The 20,345-nt window shown below is 36.8% G+C and overlaps 1 protein-coding gene across 1 annotated transcript in view; it reads right to left on the bottom strand.

Moving 5' to 3' along the window:
• Positions 1 to 287: 287 nt before the first annotated feature.
• The window catches only part of PHKB (phosphorylase kinase regulatory subunit beta), a 227,041-nt gene continuing 206,983 nt past the window's right edge, over positions 288 to 20,345 (bottom strand). The window contains 5 exon segments of the mRNA XM_024978934.2: positions 288 to 1,162; positions 1,790 to 1,930; positions 4,167 to 4,274; positions 7,830 to 7,959; positions 13,958 to 14,092. Of these exon segments, the coding sequence (XP_024834702.1) occupies positions 1,025 to 1,162; positions 1,790 to 1,930; positions 4,167 to 4,274; positions 7,830 to 7,959; positions 13,958 to 14,092 (652 nt within the window). The 3' untranslated portion in view covers positions 288 to 1,024.

Here is a 20,345-nt window from a genome sequence, read left to right as displayed (position 1 = left end):
TCAGGTGAAACTCCCGTAAGACTAGTGAGAAAAATGACTCCCTTTGGGGTCAGGGCTCAAATTAATGGGCTTCATTGTAACATTCAGTAAGGAAATAACTGATGAAATTTAAATGTTTAACCTACTTTATATGTTTATTAACATTAGCTTAAGTAAATTTGGTAACAAAATACGTGTAATGGTAGGTACCATAGATTCTCTTTTATCTCCTGATCAATTAAATGAAAATATTCAGGAGTAATAAATTCAATATTGAGAATAATGAGAACAAAGAATGTATTCAGATATATTTACTAATTCAGAAATAAAATTTAATGATTTTTACTTTTGTTTTTATGAGTACAAACTAGGTTAACAGTTCATATTATTTTTACTAAGGGCACAAAGAAAATATTTGATAAGGTATAGATTTATTACTTTAGTCCAACCCCTACAGTTAGCACAAATACAAAACCATAATAATGTTTACAAGGTAAAAATTGTACAATAGCTCTGTATTCTAAAATATTACCAATAATTCAGTTTGAGAATAAAAATACCAGCTGCTTGATTTTGCTTTTATGATGCATATTAATATTTTGTTCTAGAAGCATGTTACTTAAAAAGAATTCACCATTTTTTCAATATACTTTCATTCTCGGTATGCATTATTCGTTGGAAAATTCATTTAATTGGCAGTAAGGTGGGAATTTAATCCAAAATGAGCAAAGGCCCAATTTGAAGAGTTATGTAGTCAGAAAACATGCAGTGGTAAACTTTCAATTAATAAACTATTACTACTGCTCAGTAAAGATTATTACTGTAGTTGGCATAATCATGAGAACTTATTTTCACTTGATTACAAGCATTTCTTACCATTAGATTGGTTATGGCATGCAAAAAGTCCAATAATTCCACCAAGGGTGTGGCGACCACTTCACCAGCATGGTCAGCCCACTCATTAATGGCTGCCTTGATTAAGCTTCAACACAAACAACACACTGCTGGAAAACCTGTCTTAACAAAGTCTCTACCACGTTCCTCATTAGCTAACCAGACATGGGTCATCATTGCTTGGCTTGACTTCTCCTTCCAGCAGCAGATTCATCACGACCTTTGTCAAATAGCTGCATGTTCCTCTTTTTCCCAGAGGGGGAGTGTTGTAAAAAGAAGTCATGTCATCCTACAAAGGAAAATAGTAAGTGAGTCATCTGAGTTTTTGTTTGTAAAGAGTTGACAGGTAAAATCAGTGTCCGCCGAGAGGGAAAAATAAATTCACAGGAAGATTTCCTTGTGGAAAATATGAGCTTCTTGAGTTTTTCTTTTATTTTCCTGAAGCATCTTCTCAGCATATAAAATGAAGACAGCATTTCAGTATTCTCTTTTTTGCTGATAATTTTTATTTACTTAGGGAACCTTTTTATGGATGAGAATAAAATATTAAACAGACAGCCTGGAAGGAGCTATATCAGGTAGTACACAGCACGAGGGTAGCCTGTTACTCATCCCATCCTCCCAGAATTTAATTTTATAGTCTTCTGGAATCCCTGGCTTCTTCCTGGTAAAACACATTTTAACTGCTAACTACATAAAGGAAATTTATCTCTGCTTAGATATCTTTCTAGTCAGAACTTCTTAGCTGAATTGACTAATAATTGAGTAAAAAGTAACATTAATTCCTCAAATAAATCAGACTTCCTCCTGTTTTGTAATCTGTATATCTGTTTTGTAAGTTAAATTATAAGGGATTTACGGATACTTTGAAGAATTGAGAAAAAAAATTCTACAAAAAGCTATTTTCTCTACTTACTTGTTTTTCAATTTCCTTTAGTCGACTCTCATCTTTTTGAAATTCATGAAATGCTTCTTTCACCAGTTTGTCAAGATCTACTTTGTCTTGAAATTCTAGCTCAGGGTTTCTTTCCAGTACAATGGATACGACCATTAGTAACTAGAAGGGACAGACATCGAAAGCCAATTATATGAACCATAAAAGCGACATAGTCTGCATATGTTTTCATTCTTTGCTCAGATTGATGGATGGTCCTTGTATCCCACAGCCTGTTCTGTACAATGATAGGATCATCTATGGATGGAATCTTCCTACCTATACAAGTTAATAACATGAGTTCTGTTTGGAAATCTCCCTTTTTTTTTTTCATTGTCTGTATCCCTGTAGCTATATGGAAATGTTTTTCAGTCACTTAAATAAAATTGATAACTTAGAAAAATGACTTTTCTAATCCTGTCACAGTACATAGTACCCTATAGTACCCAAAGTGTCTGAATGTCTCTAGTCTTTAGACCTTCATGTTTGGTGGCAAGCAAGCCACTGTTTGGTGGACCAAAACAGGGTCCAGTGGTGCAGCGGCTGCCTCAGAGAGCAAGGCAGACGAGTACAGTGGAGACTTTGGATCTACCCTCACGATCAAATGACTTAGGTCTGCTGCTGCTGCTAAGTCACTTCAGTCCGACTCTGTGTGATCCCATAGATGGCAGCCCACCAGGCTCCGCCGTCCCTGGGATTCTCCAGGCAAGAACACTGGAGTGCGTTGCCATTTCCTTCTCCAATGCATGAAAGTGAAAAGTGAAAGTGAAGTTGCTCAGTCGTGTCCGACTCTTAGCGACCCCATGGACTGCAGCCCACCAGGCTCCTCTGTCCATGGGATTTTCCAGGCAAGAGTACTGGAGTGGGGTGCCATTGCCTTCTCCTGACTTAAGTCTAGCACGCCAAAATGAGTATAATTCTCTGACATCACAGTATTTCTCAGGGGACAGTTATATTTTAAACAATATACTTAACTGTGATTCTTTATGACATGAGCACTATTTGGTTTGTATAAGCTATCTTAGTTTAAGACATCATCCTATTGCTTGGCTACCGTATACTTTTATCCTAAGTAGTAATGTTCATTTTATATGACAAACTGTAATATGCAAAATTGTATCTGAGTATGCAATGCTTGGTAAAGACTTTCTGATGATGATTATGGTTTCTAGTTTGTACATGAAACAGGATAAAGACATAATTTCCAACTTGGGAATCTTTCTGATATACTTTATTGAAATGTTTCCCAATTAGTACCTGAAAGAACCAAAGGAAACACTAGGAAAAAATCCAGAAGTCACACTGTGGGAGACCTTGGGGCAGAGCTTTAGCCAAAAGAATTTGAAGTTTTGCTCAAGTTCTAAAGGTAAATTTCTTCTGCAAAGAGAATGACCTCATTTTAGGGGCATCTATAGGCATGAGATACCAAAAGGTTAACTGTACAAAGAAGGCAATCACGCTTCTAAAAATCCCATCTTTTCTTCACCCCAGTCTCTGTCTTACTCCCACAAGCTATGAATCTGACTGGCTGATACTCTTACCCAAATTCTGGCCTATCATAGATGAGGCTGAATCTCACTCAGCTGACTGTAGCTCCAGACACGCTGGATTTTAGGAGGTGCCACATCCAGTCCAGCACTCACTGAGAGCTTCGGTATCAATAGGACATATTACCCACCCTCAAGAAACACAGAGTCTGATGGAGACATTCCCAGAGAAACAATGTGAGGATGAGCTATAAATTATATCCATTCAAGGGAGTCTCTATGTATTTGATATAATACTTTAAAATGGCAAAACAATATGTGTATGTGTGCATGCACAGGTGTGTGTATTTTGGCATTTAACTTTACACGCAGCAATGATGAGATACAAAATTACAGGCTTTCTCTGTTCACAGAGATGTCTGGAAAGGTGTCCCTCAAAATAATAGTGACGATCTATTGCTAGTGGATATAGAGATATATTTTGGTTAACTTTTCTATAATTTTTTCAACTATTGAACTTTTCTACAATAGTCATGAGTTATTTCTGTAAACAGGAGAAAATGAAAATAAGACAAACAGAAAAAGGTCACATCCTCTCTTTTACGGTACTGTTGATGCACTTACTGTGGGGATGAGTGTGTAGCTGGGAAAGTTGGCCAGTCAGTCTTTCTACCCTGATGGATTTAAGATGTTTGAATTGTTTATGTGCCTCGACTCAAGGGTCAAGGATGGCCATCTCCTCCAGGACTCAACTGGAGATCTGGGTTAGGTGAGGAGTGAATTCCTGGCCTCTTAAGCAGTTTCCTTTATACTGGTTTTCAGGGAGCAGATAGAAAGCATTTCTTCAGCAATCTACATTTTTAAATACAAACCTCCACGACAATCTGTCTGTATTTTGGCTGGTCAATATTTCCCAACATGTCTTCAACAAGGAGAGAGAAATTCATCTCATACATGGTCATATCTGACAGGGTTGGTTGCTGAAAAAAATAACTCAACATTAAAATGCTGCATTGTTACACTCTGGTTCCCGCTTAACAGGAAAATTTTATTCACTAGTATCTTTTTCAGCTTCTACAAAACCTTAGAGAGCATTTTCAGCTTTATGACTGGATTTTATATATGTCAAACTACTTAAGCTAACCAGCTGACTCTTGTGATAAATTAAACCTCCTGTTTTTAGTAGTTATCTTTCCTATATTAATGTATTTAGGGAAAAGAGGACTGTATTAGGAAACTACTTCAATACACAAAAGTGAAGTGAGGTCAAGTGAAGTGAAGCTGCTCAGTCATGTCTGACTCTTTGCAACCCCATGGATTGTAGCCTACAAGGCTCCTCTGTCCATGGAATTTTCCAGACAAGAGTACTGGAGTGGGTTGCCATTTCCTTCTCTAGGAATACACAAAAGGAATGGCCAAAAATTGAACAACACATTAAGAATACATATTGCTTTCAGAATTAACACAAGTTGTGCTTGCCATCAGACTTCAGCATCTAAGTCACTTGCTACTGAATTAACATCATTTCTGTGGCAGTCCTTCTGAGCTGGCAGCATAAAAATGCACACAAATAAGTGAAACAATATCATGTGCAGAAATGGTAAGCAAACACAGAAAAAAGCAAAACAAAAAAAATGTTCTCTAATCTCCTCTTTATATTTCATTTAAAACAAGAGTATTGTAAAAATCTTCCATATACTTTCCACAAACCAAATGAAAGCAGAAAATAAACTCAAAAAAAGAAAAAATCTTGGCATGCTGGATAATCTTCAAAGGATGGAAGGAAAGGCTGTAAATGTTAGGCTTGAATGAGGGAGAGCAGATGGAGTCACCAGAATTATTACCAGAGATGAAGAGATGATGAGTCATACTTATTTGCCTTTACCTCAGAGCATGATCTACAGTGAATTTCCTCATAACCTAGAACATGTGTATCTACCTACTATTCAAAATGGGACCAAGCCCATTGTTTCCTTTCAATTAAGTGACAGCAATATTATTTTGCTTGGTGTAATAATGCTTCAGTCCTATATGCAACATGGTCCATCTATTGTATTTTGTATTCAGTACAATCCAACATACTGTCAGTGATTATAGATAGTACCTAATTCAGGGGAAAATGAAGCTGGTGGAGGCATACCTTGTTTTATTGTGCTTCACTTTACAGATTTTTGTTGTTGTTGTTCATTTTACAAATTGAAAGTTTCTGGCAGCCCTGTGTTTTTAGATGATAGTTACCAATTTTTAGCAACAAGTACTTTTAAATTAAGGTATGTACATTGTTTTCTTAGATATAACACTATTGCATGCCTAGCAGACTACAGTATAGTGTATACATAACTTTAATATGCACTGGATAACCAGAAAAAATTATGTAATTTGCTTTACTGTGATCATCTGGAACCAAACTTGCACTATTTGAGATATGCCTGCAATTATAACTGTTTAGATGTCTAGCAATGAGATTAATGGGGTTACAGAAGGAAAGGAAGATCTTTTCATGGGTTCACATCAATGTCCTTTTAATATATCTCATTTGAAAAGTCAGCATAGCTAGTATGCAATATGATAATTAAATCTAGAGAAGAGCTATCAGGCTACCTTATTTTCCAGTCTCTGAAAGAAGTGGAAAGTGTAGCAGAGAAGTTAAGAGAAAAGGCTCAGAAGCCAAACTGCTGGGAAGAGGGTCACACTAGGTCATGTGCTTCCTAGATGTACGACTTCGGGAAAACCACTGAGCTGTGTTTTAGTCTCCTCATCTGTCAAACAGTACTAATACAGTACCTACCACAAAAGACAGCTGTAAGGATTAAAGGAGCACTTAGAAAAGAGCCTGGCACTTAAAAATACTTAACACGTTGTCAGCAAGGAGAGACCAGGCGATCAGATAATTAAAAGAAAGTCTGGTAGGCATTAGCGGAGGCTGGGAAAGAAGCAACAGAAGGTTGCAACAGTCCACTGTGCTCAGACACAGGCCTAGTAGAAGCAGCAGGACACGAACAGTTGAAGTGGGTCCCTGCCCACAGGAGACAGAGGCGCTCCATACAATGGTCACAGAGAGCACCTTGGGAAGGACTGGAGCACCTATACTGACAACCAACAAAACCAATCAACAGTCTGTGAACAGCATAAAAAATACTTTTAAAAAGTTCTTATTCATTTTTAGAAAAAAATAATAGATTCACAAAGTTCAAAAATCTGAAAGGTTAAAAAGGATTATCAGTGAAAAGCCCAAGCTGTACCATAGACCAGAGTCCCTTTCCCCAAAGGCAAAAGAATGCTATCGATTTCTTGTGGGTTCTTTCAGAAATACCCTATGCACACATAAACAAAATGAGTATAGGTGTGTGTTTTAAGAGTATTTTATTTTCACAGCTATAGAGATCAAACTAGTAGTTACCAGTGGGGTGAGGGAAGAGTAGAGGGCAAGATAGGTGTGGGAGACTAAGAGGCACAAACTATGCATAAAATAAATAAATATGCTACAGAACAGGGAATATAGCTGATATTTTATAATAACTTTAAATGGAATATAATCTATAGAAATATTGAATCACTATGTTGTATACCTGAAACTCACATTGTATATCAACTATACTTCAATAAAAAAAGAATACACTGATAAAGACCTTTATTACAAATAATTTGGCTGATGTTTCAACACTATAAACAGATACAGTACTCCATTTCTGCTGCTGCTACTGCTGCTAAGTTGCTTCAGTTGTGTCCGACTCTGTGCGACCCCACAGACGGCAGCCCACCAGGCTTCCCCGTCCCTGGGATTCTCCAGGCAAGAACACTGGAGTGGGTTGCCATTTCCTTCCCCAAACTCCATTTCTAGAAGGCCTAATTATTCACGTTTGTGCACAAGCAGAATGATTTAAGTGTCAGAATTAAATTAAACAATTAAAGAGGCTGGCCAGTTGATATAACCTGGAAAACCATTTGAAGAAGGGAATACTAATTCATTCAGATCAAATGTCAGTTACCTCTCAGTTAATAAGTGATTGTCTAATGACCTAAAAGTTACTGTACTTTTCATGTTCAATCCAATTTTTAATTAGTAATTTCTAGCCACAGCATTACTAAACCACCTTGTTTCTTCAGACTGATTTGGTTTTTGAACGTATGTTTTCCTGTTTGTGAGGTTCCCTGCCGCTGGCCTATTGCACTTGGTGGTATTTCTACCATCATTGCTATTATTTCTAATCCACTTGAGCAGGCTTCTTATTTTTCTCCTTTCAAGTATCTAAATATTCTTTGAAATAAGTAGAAAGGTCATTTGCAAAGCAGAGAAGGGAAGAACTCTCTGCTCCTTTGTAGTTGCTCAGTCACTAAGTCCTGTTGACTCTTTGTGACCCCATGGAGAGTGGCACACCAGGCTTCCGGGTCCTTCACCATCTCCTGGAATTTGCTCAGATTCATGTCCATTGAGTCTGTGATGCTATCTAACCATCTCATCCTCTGCTGTCTTCTTTTCTCTTTAGGTCTCTTTAGAAGTCCCTTTTACTGACACAGACACAGTGGGGCTGTACCTGGGGCAAATGCCTCCCGGCTACAATGATTCCATTGGGTGTGCGTTCCAGGATCTGCCATACTCTGTCATAGAACCCAGGGGGGGTTCTATTCAAAGAGCCATCGATCTGCCGCCTGTTCAGCCAACATCTGTAGACCAAAAGAAAATGCCTCAGTGTTGAAAAACAAGCTTGTTCTGACAAAAAGCAGTGCTTTTATATGGATTAATTGTTCCAACAGAATGAGCAATAAAAGCCAAAATCCATCAATGATGCATATCTACCATGTGTTATAGAGGTTATTAAATATTTCATAGTGAAAACAGAACTTGCAGGAAAGGAGAAAATCCCTAAAAAAGTTTAACAGGCAAAATGTTATTCTCTAGTAAGTTTCTTACAATTCACTATGTGATCAAATGAGTTTCTAACATGCAATGCAGTTCAATTTAAAAACACAGGAACAGTCAATTTCAAAATAAGTTCACCTGGTCCTTACGTGCAATAAGATGTAAGCTCCATGAAGACATGGGCATTGTATATGTAGTTTGGTTACTCCTATATACCTCTCCAAGAAAGGTGCTTAATAACCACCTGATAAGTGGGTGAGTGCTCAAAAAAGTATAATGTATCTAATAAAACTGTTGTTGTTTAGTCACTAAGTTATGTCCGACTCTTTTGGGACCCCAGGGGCTCTAGCCTGTCGGGCTCCTCTGTCCATGGGATTTCTCAGGTAAGAATACTGGGGATCTTTAGGACCCAGGGATCAAACCCAAGTCTGCATTGGCAAGTTGATTCTTTACCACTGAGCCACCAGGGAAGCCCATCTAATGAAATTACCTTATTTTAAACCTTATATGCTAATTTAAACCTTATATTTAGTTTTCTACTTAAATACAGCCAAAGAACCAGTGCTAAAATATCAGCTACCAAATCTTACACATCATAATAATTAATACAGAGTCAAAATTCTAGATCCATTATTTTAATGAGTTTAAGTTTTAAATCTTAAAAATATAATAGTTACTTCAATCACAAACTGCTAAAGATACAGAATTTTCACAATCTGAAAAAGAATAAACAAATGACATAGTAGTATATTATTACAAAAGCTGAAGATAGGAACAAATATAATTTTTTTATACTTGGTATTAAAACAGGCAGCAGAGTAAAATGTGTCATCAACCACAAGTAATGATCAACAATATTTCTAGGTGTGAAACTCATTATGCAGGATACAGTGATCAGAAAAAGACATTGTTGTTCTGGTGAAAGAGGATCGAGAAGTTACATCACTACACAAGTGAGGAGGTATCTCTTTCGGATGTATAGCTTCTCTTGGTAGGCCCAGATCTGTGTGGCTGGGTTCAGTGCTATGCTAAAGAAAAAAGCCAAAAAGGTTCCTTTGTGATGTTTTAATTTGGATAATGGGTATGCAAACTGAATATTTTCCATGTGATTCTTCCCCTTTCTTCCTTTGTTTGGCAACAACAAAAAAGATGCTTTCAGAGTTCTGTGAAGTCATGGTTAAGACTATAAAAGGAAGATGTTTGCTTAGAACAACATAAAAGGTAAAAATGTGTGAATATTCACAGAGCAGGAATTATTTTAGAAGAATTCTCTTATTTTTATCTTTTGACTTTTTACTTAGAAAAAATTTAGGTTTATAGAAAAGCAAAAAAAAAAAAAATGTTCCTCTACTCAGCCTCTTCTACTTTCTGTCATCTTACATAATCAATAGTACAACTATCGAAACCAGGAAATAAACATTGGTAGAATACTACTAATCTTATGGACCGTACTCAAATTTTGCCAATTTCACTGCAAATTTCCTTGTTTTGGTCCTGTGTCCCACCCAGGACCCCACACTGCATTAGTGTTCAGGTCTCCTTAGGCTCTTCTAATCTGTGACAGTTCCTCAAATCTTTATCTTTCACAACTTTGACATTTTAGAAAAGTCAGTTATTTTGTAGAATGTACCTCAATTTAGGTTTGTCAGATGTTTTCTCATGATTAAACTCAGGTTATGCACTGTTTTGCAATACCCAGAAATGGCTGTACCCTTTCTCAGCACATCGTACCAGGGGGTATGTAATGCTGACGTATCTTACTACTGATGACGTTAACTTGATCATTTGGTTAAGGTGGAGTCTGCTGGGTTTCACTGCAAAGTTACAATTTTTCCTTTTACAATTAAAAAGTATCTTGAGTGGAAATACTCTGAAATTATACAAATTCCCATTTCTCATCATACTTCCACCCACTAAATCTAGGGGTTCTTGCCTGCAATGGTTATTGTTGTACTTGCCTAATGGTGATCATTATTCCACCAACATTATCATCATTCCACCTACACTTATTAATTGGAATTCTATTGTAAAAAGAGTCCCTTCTCTCCCATTTATCAATTTATATCAGCTTGGACTTACGGATCTTTATTCTACTGGATGTAATCCAATGGTATCATTATTTATTTTGTTGCTCAAAATTGTCCCAGCTTTGGTCATTGAGCCTCCTTCACATTGTCTCTGGCATCCTTCTAACACACCTCTATAGTTTTTGGAGCATTTTCTTACTTTCTGGTATAACAAGATGCTTCAGGTTTATCTTGTGTTTTTCCTGCCCCAGCCCTGCAATCAACTACTTCTCCAAGGAATCCTGGTTCTTTCCATTAGAAAGTGTTATTTGGAAATCAGTATCTGGGTACCAGGTTTGCTCACTGCTATTGGGGTTTCACTGCTTCTAGGTTCTCTTAGTGGACAGTTAGGAAAGATCAGGATGTATGCTCCCATATACATACACACATTCTCATTTATTTCTGTATCTATCCATCTTTGTAAAAACTATCAATTCACAGTGATACTTCCAATTCCAATCAAACACCACAGGGAATACTCTAGCCATTCTCCTTTCCTTATTTGTAACGATATATTTCAACATTGAAAAAAAATCTGGCTCAAATGAGCTCCACTATATTGAATTATTTATTTAACCTCAGTGTGTGTATATGTATATGCACCCTCTTTGCGTTGACCAAAAAGTTCGTATGGGTTTCTCTGTAAGATGTCATGGAAAATCTCAAACGAACTTTTCAGCCAACCCAATATATAATACTATGCATGTGTGTATAAATTCCAGAATTGCTAATTCCTACCTCTGTGAGAAAAAAAAAATTACTATACAGAGTCTAGGATTTGTGTGTAGTTCTCTTTTTGTTTAGCTTTACAGTGTCTAGTCAATGTTTTCCAAAGGTACTTTGGTTAATTCTTGTCTTCCCCCCTGCTTCAGTGTGGTAATATTATTCATTTGTAATATGGTTAGGGTCAATTGTTACTGTGTGTATTCTATTTTTGGTACCTTCCACATCTGGATTAATTTTCATTAATGATTTATGTTTGGGGAATAATTATTTATGTTTTAGAAATATCACAGAAGTTGGACAGTCAGAGCTATTCAAATGGTCTGAATTTGAAGTATTGCTCTCCCCTCAACCCTACTGCTGTGATCTATTTTTTTCATTCTTTCCACTCTGTTCCCACCCACTCTCTGAAGGTAACCAATTTCACTAGTTTCTGATTTAGCCTTCCTATATTTCTTCTGCAAAAATGAGCAGATATCCTCTTCTTTCTTACATGAAGAGTAGAGTACTATACTCTTTTGTACTTTGCTATTCTCAGGTATCAATACAGCCTAGAGATATTCCCTATCAGTTCATAGAGACCACACTTGTTCTTTTTCACAACTTCATAATCTCCACTGTGTGGACATTTACCACAGTTTATTCAAATAATTCCCCATGTATGAGGACTTAGGTCATGGGCATTCCAAAATTTGCAATTATAGATGATGATGCAATGAATAACCTCGTGCATATATACTCACATTGTTGGAGGCAAATCTCCAGGGTGGGTCCTTAAAAATAAGACTAAGACTGCTGGGTCAAAGGATAAGTGCACATGTAGACTTTTTTTAAGATATTATCAAATTCTCATATAGAAGGGTTGTACTCATCAGCTGTATATGGGACTATCTGTTTTCTCCACAGCCTCAGCAAATGTTCCCCATACTCTTTAACTTTGCCAGTCTTATAGATGAGAAATGGTATCTCAATGTGTTTTAATTTATATTTCTCTAATTATGAGTTAGTTTGAACATCTCTCCAATATTTAAGGTCCATTTTTAACATTTTAAATGAATTGATCAATTGTATCTTCCCCCATTTTTCTCAATTTTTAAGAGTTAGCATTAACTCTTTGTAACACATGTTTTGCTCCAGCTTCTCAGTTGTCTTTTGGCATTGCCTATTTTTTTCTATGAAAAATGCGGGTTTTAATTTTTATATAGTTTTATTAATCTTTTATTGCCCCTAGGCTTGAGTCATAGTTAGAAAGTCTTTCTCATACCAAGGTTACAGAGGAATTTACCCATGTCTTCTTCAAGCTAGTTCAGTTCAGTTCATTCAGTCGTTCAGTCGTGTCTGACTCTTTGTGACCTCATGAATCACAGCACACCAGGCCTCCCTGTCCATCACCAACTCCCGGAGTTCACTGAGACTCACGTCCATCGAGTCAGTGATGCCATCCAGCTATCTCATCCTCTGTCGTCCCCTTCTCCTCCTGCCCCCAATCCCTCCCAGCATCAGAGTCTTTTCCAATGAGTCAACTCTTCGCCTGAGGTGGCCAAAGTACTGGAGTTTCAGCTTTAGCATCATTCCTTCCAAAGAACACCCAGGGCTGATCTCCTTCAGAATGGACTGGTTGGATCTCCTTGCAGTCCAAGGGACTCTCAAGAGCTAAGTCATGTCCAATTTCTTTGTGATTCCATGGACTATATCCCACCAGGCTCCTTTGTCTGTGGGATTTCCCAGGCAAGAATACTGGAGTGGGTTACCATTTTCTCCTCCAGGGGGTCTTCCCGACCCAGGAATTGGACCCATGTCTCCTGCCTGCATCTCCACAGGCAGGTGGATTGGCACTGGCACTGGCACAGGCATTGGCAGGTGGATTCTTTACCACTTCAGCCACCTGGGACGACTTTAGCACCAGCACAGTTTCATTTTTTTAAATGTTTAATCACTAATCTGTTTGAAGTTTATTCTTAAGTACAGTATAAAGTATGGATTTTATTTTATTTTTTCCAAGTCGTTATCCAGTTGTTACATCACTAGTTATTTAAAAAGTTTATCTTTGACCCAATGATTTGAGACGTCACCTCCATCACACACAAAATTTCCAGATGTGATCGGGGGTCTATTTCTGGACTTTCTATTCTGTTCACTAGTTCTGTTTTTCTGTTCATGTACCAGCATCACATTATTTTAATTATAAAGGCTATTAAATACTTTAACTGTCTCTCTTAGGGCAAGTCTTTATGTTTTTCTGGTTATTCTTGCATGTCTGCTTTTGCATAGGAATTTTAGTATTTACTGGTCTAAATCCATAAAACAGCTTGTTGGAATTTTATTGGAATTGTTAGACATCTTTAAAGTCTTCCTGTTTAAGAACAAGGATGCTTTTCTGTTTGTTCACGTCTACTTTTGCAGAAGACTTTTTTCCTAGATATTTCTAGGCATATAACTATATCATTTTGGAAAGTACCAGGCACACAAATAGCGCTCAATAACTGTTTGCCTAAGTAATTACATTAAAACTGTTTTTGTAATAAAAATAACTCTTCAATTCAAAGCAATCCAAAGTATTTGCTTTACTTATATTCTAAGGTTGGTACAAGTTACATCTAAGACAGTTTACTCTGAAGAAGATTATAGTCTACTTAAAGAGACAGTTACAAGCAAGAATTTAATTAACATTATCAAACTCAAACTTGTGTGCCAAAATGTTGGGAGGAGATGGTGAGTGCTACCAAAGATTAGAAAGGGAATTGACCAAAGTAAAATGAAGTACTACATTCTACACAGAATAATAAAAATTATTACAAACTATACCTGGAAAAAGTATAAAATTCAAATCAATACAAAATTACAACTGAAAATAGACATTTTAATTAGTATCTCTATGTATGCTGCCCATCTAGTATTGACACTTTGCTACATTTTATTTCTTATTAACATCTTACTAATTCCATACACACACATGTATAAAATTTTATTGTAAATCCAGAGTGTCCTGTAAGTAACAAAGGACCATCATTACCTTCCATTCTGTTGAGGCTGGAGAATATCCAATAGAAGCTGTTTTACATCACTGGGTGACAGCTGATATAAGTCTCTGGCTGGCTTGTTTCCACCACGGATCTGTAGTTCATACTCCATAGCATGGATGATCCACCTGAAACAAAACAAGGGAAGCATGAATCAGTAACTCTTAAAATAAAATCACCTTGTGCTTCTCATCACAATGCCCTTAACAGCACTGACCCATCCAAAGAAGAATGAAAAAGGCTATTTAAATTTCCTGAACTTCTGATAGAATTACTTCCATCAAGATTATGTGACATGATTAGACTGTTAAAAATGAGGCCTGTTCTTGCATATGTGTTAAGGTAGTAAAACATGAAAATAAACTTAGGTTCTTACCAAATGAGATTGATGAGTAGTAGCTGTCACATTACTATTTTCTTAATAATAGATATATGAAAAAAATAAATAGGATAAAAACTCATTCTAAGAAATGAGCTGTGATATACTATTATATAAATGCTCCTTTCCCAGGAAGGACAAGTATTTCTTACCTATTACATTTATTTTGTAGTCATTCCCTTGTAATTAGAAGGGATAGAGAAGTACCTGCCTTTTAAATACAGAGACACATATAAATGTGTTAGTTAGTTATAACTTAATAGCATATTGAAAAGCAGAGACATTACTTTGCCAACAAAGGTCCATCTAGTCAAGGCTATGGTTTTTCCAGTGGTCATGTATGGATGTGAGAGGTGGACTGTGAAGAAAGCTGAGCACTAAAGAATTGATGCTTTTGAACAGTGGTGTTGGAGAAGACTCTTGAGAGTCCCTTGGACTGCAAGGAGATCCAACCAGTCCATTCTGAAGGAGATCAACCCTGGGATTTCTTTGGAAGGAATGATGCTAAAGCTGAAACTCCAGTACTTTGGCCACCTCATGCGAAGAGTTGACTCATTGGAAAAGACTCTGATGCTGGGAGGGATTGGGGGCAAGAGGAGAAGGGGACGACAGAGGATGAGATGGCTGGATGGCATCACTGACTTGATGGACGTCAGTCTGAGTGAACTCCGGAAGTTGGTGATGGACAGGGTTGCCTGGCGTGCTGCGATTCATGGGGTTGCAAAGAGTTGGACACGACTGAGTGACTGAACTGAACTGAACTGATAACTAGTATATTAGAGAACACACTTTATTCAACAGATTTCAGAAGAATCTATTCTTTAATAGATATTTAAATGCTGTTCATAAAGTATATTTTTATTACAGAAACAGCTTTATTATGATTATTTAGGAAAGTATTTATTGAGCACTGTTTGTGTGCCTGGTAGTTATATGCCTGGATATGCCCAAAATATTTCATCATTTTATGTGTAAATAATTTTACTCTTTAATTTGAGAAGCTTTTAGTATTTTTATAGTGTCATCTCATTTCATTTCTGTTATTCTGAGGAAAGAAGTCAGATAAACCAGTTATGCAAATTGAAGAAAACTCTGGAAATAACACTGTGCCTTAGGGAATCAAAACTCTACACACCATTAGGAAAAGCTAGGGAATTAGTTTTACACAGCAGAATCCTATACTTTATCCTTAAATCCTCTGGTGAAAACTGAATAACAGACAGGGACAGGAAAGCTTAGCATCTGGAAAGAATGTGTCTCTATTTACTCAGGTTTTGTCTCAAAAGAGGGGCTGTACAGCCAGTGCACAGGCAGAAACATTAGTTACAGCAATGAAGACTTAACACAGGGAAGCTACTGCACCCGAATATTTCAGTATCTTTCTCTTGATGCACTCCTTTGAAAGACTGCCTACAAGGCTTATCACAGGTATAGAGATGAAAAAGTTAGACGGAAATAACCAAAAATTAAAGTCTTTGTCTTTCTGCCAAGGCTGGCTTGCAAAACAATACTGCTGCATCCTTATGGAGTGACTTTAATGTCTCTCAGTGGAAGAAAATGGTAGGAAAAATGTAACAGTTTCCAGGTTGAACAGTAAGTAATATCAACCAAGCATATCGCCCTGCCCACTTAGCCAGGCCACAGGAGACAAAGCAGTGTGTCCCTGCTCTGTGACTGCTCCAATCCTTCTGATAAGGCAACTCTCGCCTCTTTTTCCTATCCTCTTCACTATTCTTCATTGTTGCCATTTCTGGAAGTTAGGCATTTAACTAGCAGGCCAGTTGGATGCTGAGATAGATTATATAGCCATGAAGAAATACTCAAGAATAGGACATAATAATGTAAAATACATACTATTACCACTGACAGTACATGACCAATATTTAATACTTGCTCTTTGGTAAGAACAGTAAAGATGACAAGGTATTTACAAACAACAAAATACATGTTTGTGAGTTTTCTGATACGTGCAACAGAACTTGTGACAGAGTTAAGATGTACAATTTGCACTTCTCTAATCAGCTGAAAAGAAAAATTGGACTAAACTTATATTATTGCCAAACACTAGAATTTATTAGGACTTCCTCATAGCTCAGTTGGTAGAGAATCTGCCTGTGATGCAGGAGAGAAGGGTTTGATCCCTGGGTCGGGAAGATCCTCTGGAGAAGGAAATGGCAACCCACTACAGTATTCTCACCTGGAGAATCCCAAGGACAGAGGAGCCTGGTGGGCTACAGGTTCATGGGATTGCAAGAGTTGGACATGACTTAGGGATTAAAACACCAAACCACCAAAATTTATTTATTTGTTCATCTTCACTATTATGAACTACATTTAGTCAAAATGCTAATACAGACATAAAAGTCACAAGGATACAGTTACTACTTTGGATTTTATTTTGATTTTAAAGTCGCTTATGAAATTAATTCTTACAACATTTCACTTACTGTAAACTGTTCTGTGAACTCTTTAAAATAAAAAATTCTACTTTTAATTTTAAGGTTAGGCAGAGTTGTTTTCTATTTATTATTGTATTTCTTTAACATTTAAAATTTACATTTGAGGCAGCTTAGTATAATAGAAGCAACATCAAATTTCAGATTTAAAGACCAATCTTTTAAGTCTCCCCAAGCAAGTTAACATCATGAAAAGAATAATGGGGTGAGGGGTATTGTTTTAGATTAACCGTGACTTAAGCGATGTAACAACTAGTGCCTTGTGGGGACCTTCTTTGCAACCCTGATTATTTATAAAACAAAGTCATTCTGGGAACAACCAGAAAAACATGAATAAAAATATTGTAATATTACAGAATCATTGCTAATTGTGTTGGGTGTGATAATGGTATTGTGGTTATTAAGAAAATTTCCTTTTCCTTACTTTTGTTGTTGTTTAGTTGCTAAGTTGTGTCTGACTCTTTTGTGACTCCATGGACTGTAGCCTGCCAGGCTTCTCTGTCCAGGGGGATTCTCCAGGCAAGAATACTGGAGTGGGAGAAACCATTTCCTTCTCTAGGGGATCTTCCTGATCCAGGGATCAAATCCACATCTCCTGCACTGGCAGGCAGATTCTTTACCACTGAGCCACCAGGCAAGCCCCTTCCTTACTTTCGATATATACTTACTAAAATTATGAGGGGTAAAAGTCAAAATGTCGTAGATTTGCTTTATAATCTACAGCAAAAAAAGAAGCAAATACAGTAAATGCAAATTACTAACAATTGCTTTTACTCATTTAAATAATGAGTACATAAGAATTTACCAAATTGTTCTACTATTACACATTGTTAAATTTTGTCAGGATGAAAAGCAAAAACAATAAAGACAGACCTGAATACCAATTCTGTCACTAACCAACTAAGCTCCATTTGCAAGTTATTTTTCAAATGGGCGTACTATATTACTATTACTTGTTTAGCTCATTTTATGAAAGTATTTTGAAGAAAAAATAAGAATGTTATGTTAAAAATTGTTAAAAGGCTTTTGAAATTATAGAGTTCAATTTTTATGTTCAGATGTTATGTTCAGATTATGTTAGCAAACTCCTTTTACTTGACTCTCAGACTCAGGCTGGAAGAAGTGCCACATCAATTTAACTTTAGGAGGTACATATCCTCTTTTAAAATAAGTAATTAAAAACATTTTAAAACACTTTTTAAGGTCTTCCCAAAACTTGAGCTATTAAAACTAAACAATATCTATCACATTTACCTTTTAAAACCTTCAATGCCATAAACAAAGATAGCTGGAGATCTAAAAATTTTCCCAAGACTTCTATTCACAAAGTCTCAGCAGTTCTGTGAGCAAATTACAGAAAACATAGTGCTCAGCAGCCACCAAAGAAAGGTGACTGTTTTTCATTGATTTGAGCACAAATTAATCTTATTTGTCAGACTGTTAAAAAAAATAAATCATTCACTAAAAAATATTGGTTAAGTTAATCTGTTTAGCTTGGAATTGTTCAAAAGACTAAAACAGAGTTCATATCAAAACAGCTTTAGATATGAACTGTCAGAGACTTCGAGAAAGTAAAAAACCAAGACAGTAAAATCAAAGACATTTTAACCAATTTTTAGAATTACTAATACAAAAGGGCATTAATTCCTTGCATGGGAAAATCTGGTTTCTTACCCTCATTGCTGCTGACAAAGTCACCAAACCTGATTTGACAATTCCAGTGTAAAAGCAGTTAATGCAAAATGGGGAAAGCAAGCAAGCAAGCAACTGTGAAAGGTCAAAAGAATGAAGGTTATCCTTGGACAAGATCCTTATAAATTCAGTCTGTCTAAAGAACCAGGGACATGCTCTACTTGCCAATAAGCAAATGAGAAAGAGGCAGATACACATGACTGACCAGATCAACCTTCAAATGTATCATGGTCTGACTTGACAATGAATTCCTCCACACTGCTAGAAAAATGTGAAGAGGCAAACTAGTATTCCTACATAGTCCTGGGAATTAGCTTGTCCTTCTAAAAACTCTGTGGGATGTGAGGTTGGTTAGCATATTGTATATGTACTGGCATTTTTCTTTCCAACCTGCCCCAATTAAGGAGTGAAATAGAAAATAAAGTTGATGGAAATCTGACATCATTGACAAATCAGAAACAGCTGACATTTTCTGAAGAAAAAAAAATGCAATAAACAATAGCACTGATCCATAGCAAGAAACAATATATAAATTAATTATTTTGAGTTTATTTCAAGATACTGAGAAGTATTTGCCACGTTTACTGCTAAACAAGTGAATGACTAACTGTATGCAAGCATTTTACTAAGCTATAATAAGAAAGTTGCAAGAAGGGATATTTTGTTTGATTCCTATTAATACAGAGAGGGTGACAATTTAATAAGGTAAAGTGAGCTTCCTGTCTGGTAACTGGAGAACAATCACTCACCCACCCCACCTGTGATCTAATCACAACAAAAGAGAGGTAGAACTCTATCATCTCACTTTCTTACCTCGTATCAAATGTCACAAGCAAAGTCCTGTGAATGAGTATCAAACTACACTAATGACCTCAGAGCTGCATTTACCTCCTTTTCCCTATCTCCACAGGCCTGGTACCTGTGACACCAATGGACTTCTCTAAGCACTGGATGGGTGACCCACAGATGCTCCTGTGGGCAATAGAAGACATGCAATGATCCAAGTTGCTTACAGAGGATGACCTGGCAGTATGAAAAGCAGTGATGAAAGAGAGTTGATAACATATATCCTCAAGGGTTATCTCCTGAATGACAGACCTAGAGCAGAAAACAGTTGATTGGAGGTCTTTATGGTAATGGGCCTGTCAGGAACTTGATCTATTTCAACCTGAAAGCTGGAGCACAAATCAATAACAAGAAAGCAAATCAAATCATTATCAGACTAGAATACCAATCCTGTGAGCAGGTTAATTTTCTTCACTGGAGTGCCTGATAGCAGTAATGTCAAAGAAACTGCACTGGCAGGATTAACCTTGGGAAAAAGAGAAAAGAAACATGGTGGTATTGGTTTAGAAATTGATGCAGTGGGTGATGTAAATAAATAAAATTAAAAACCGAAAAACCTGAGAGAGAAAGGGGTTAAAACAGAGAGATATAAGCATATATAGGGCAGGAGAGTTATGGGTAACACATACCATGAGCAAGACAAATATTCTTTTTTTAAAAAAACTTATTTTAATTGGAGGCTAATTACTTTACAATATCATGGTGGTTTTTGCCATACATTCACATGAATCAGCTATGGGTGTATAAGTGTTCCCCGTTCTGATCCTCCCTACCACCTCCCTTCCCATCCCACCCCTGAGGGTCATCCCAGTGCACCAGCCCTGAGCACCCTATCTCATGCATTGAACCTGGACTGGCGATCTATTTCACATATGATAATATACATGTTTCAATGCTATTCTCTCAAATCATCCCACCCTCACTTTCTCCCACAGAGTCCAAAAGTCTGTTCTTTACATCTGTGTCTCTGTTGCTGTTTTGCATATAGGGTCATCGTTACCATCTTTC

Source organism: Bos taurus, chromosome 18 (genome assembly GCF_002263795.3).
Source record: "Bos taurus isolate L1 Dominette 01449 registration number 42190680 breed Hereford chromosome 18, ARS-UCD2.0, whole genome shotgun sequence".
In the NCBI taxonomy this organism is placed as follows: domain Eukaryota; kingdom Metazoa; phylum Chordata; class Mammalia; order Artiodactyla; family Bovidae; genus Bos; species Bos taurus.
This window is presented reverse-complemented; position numbering and strand designations above follow the sequence as displayed.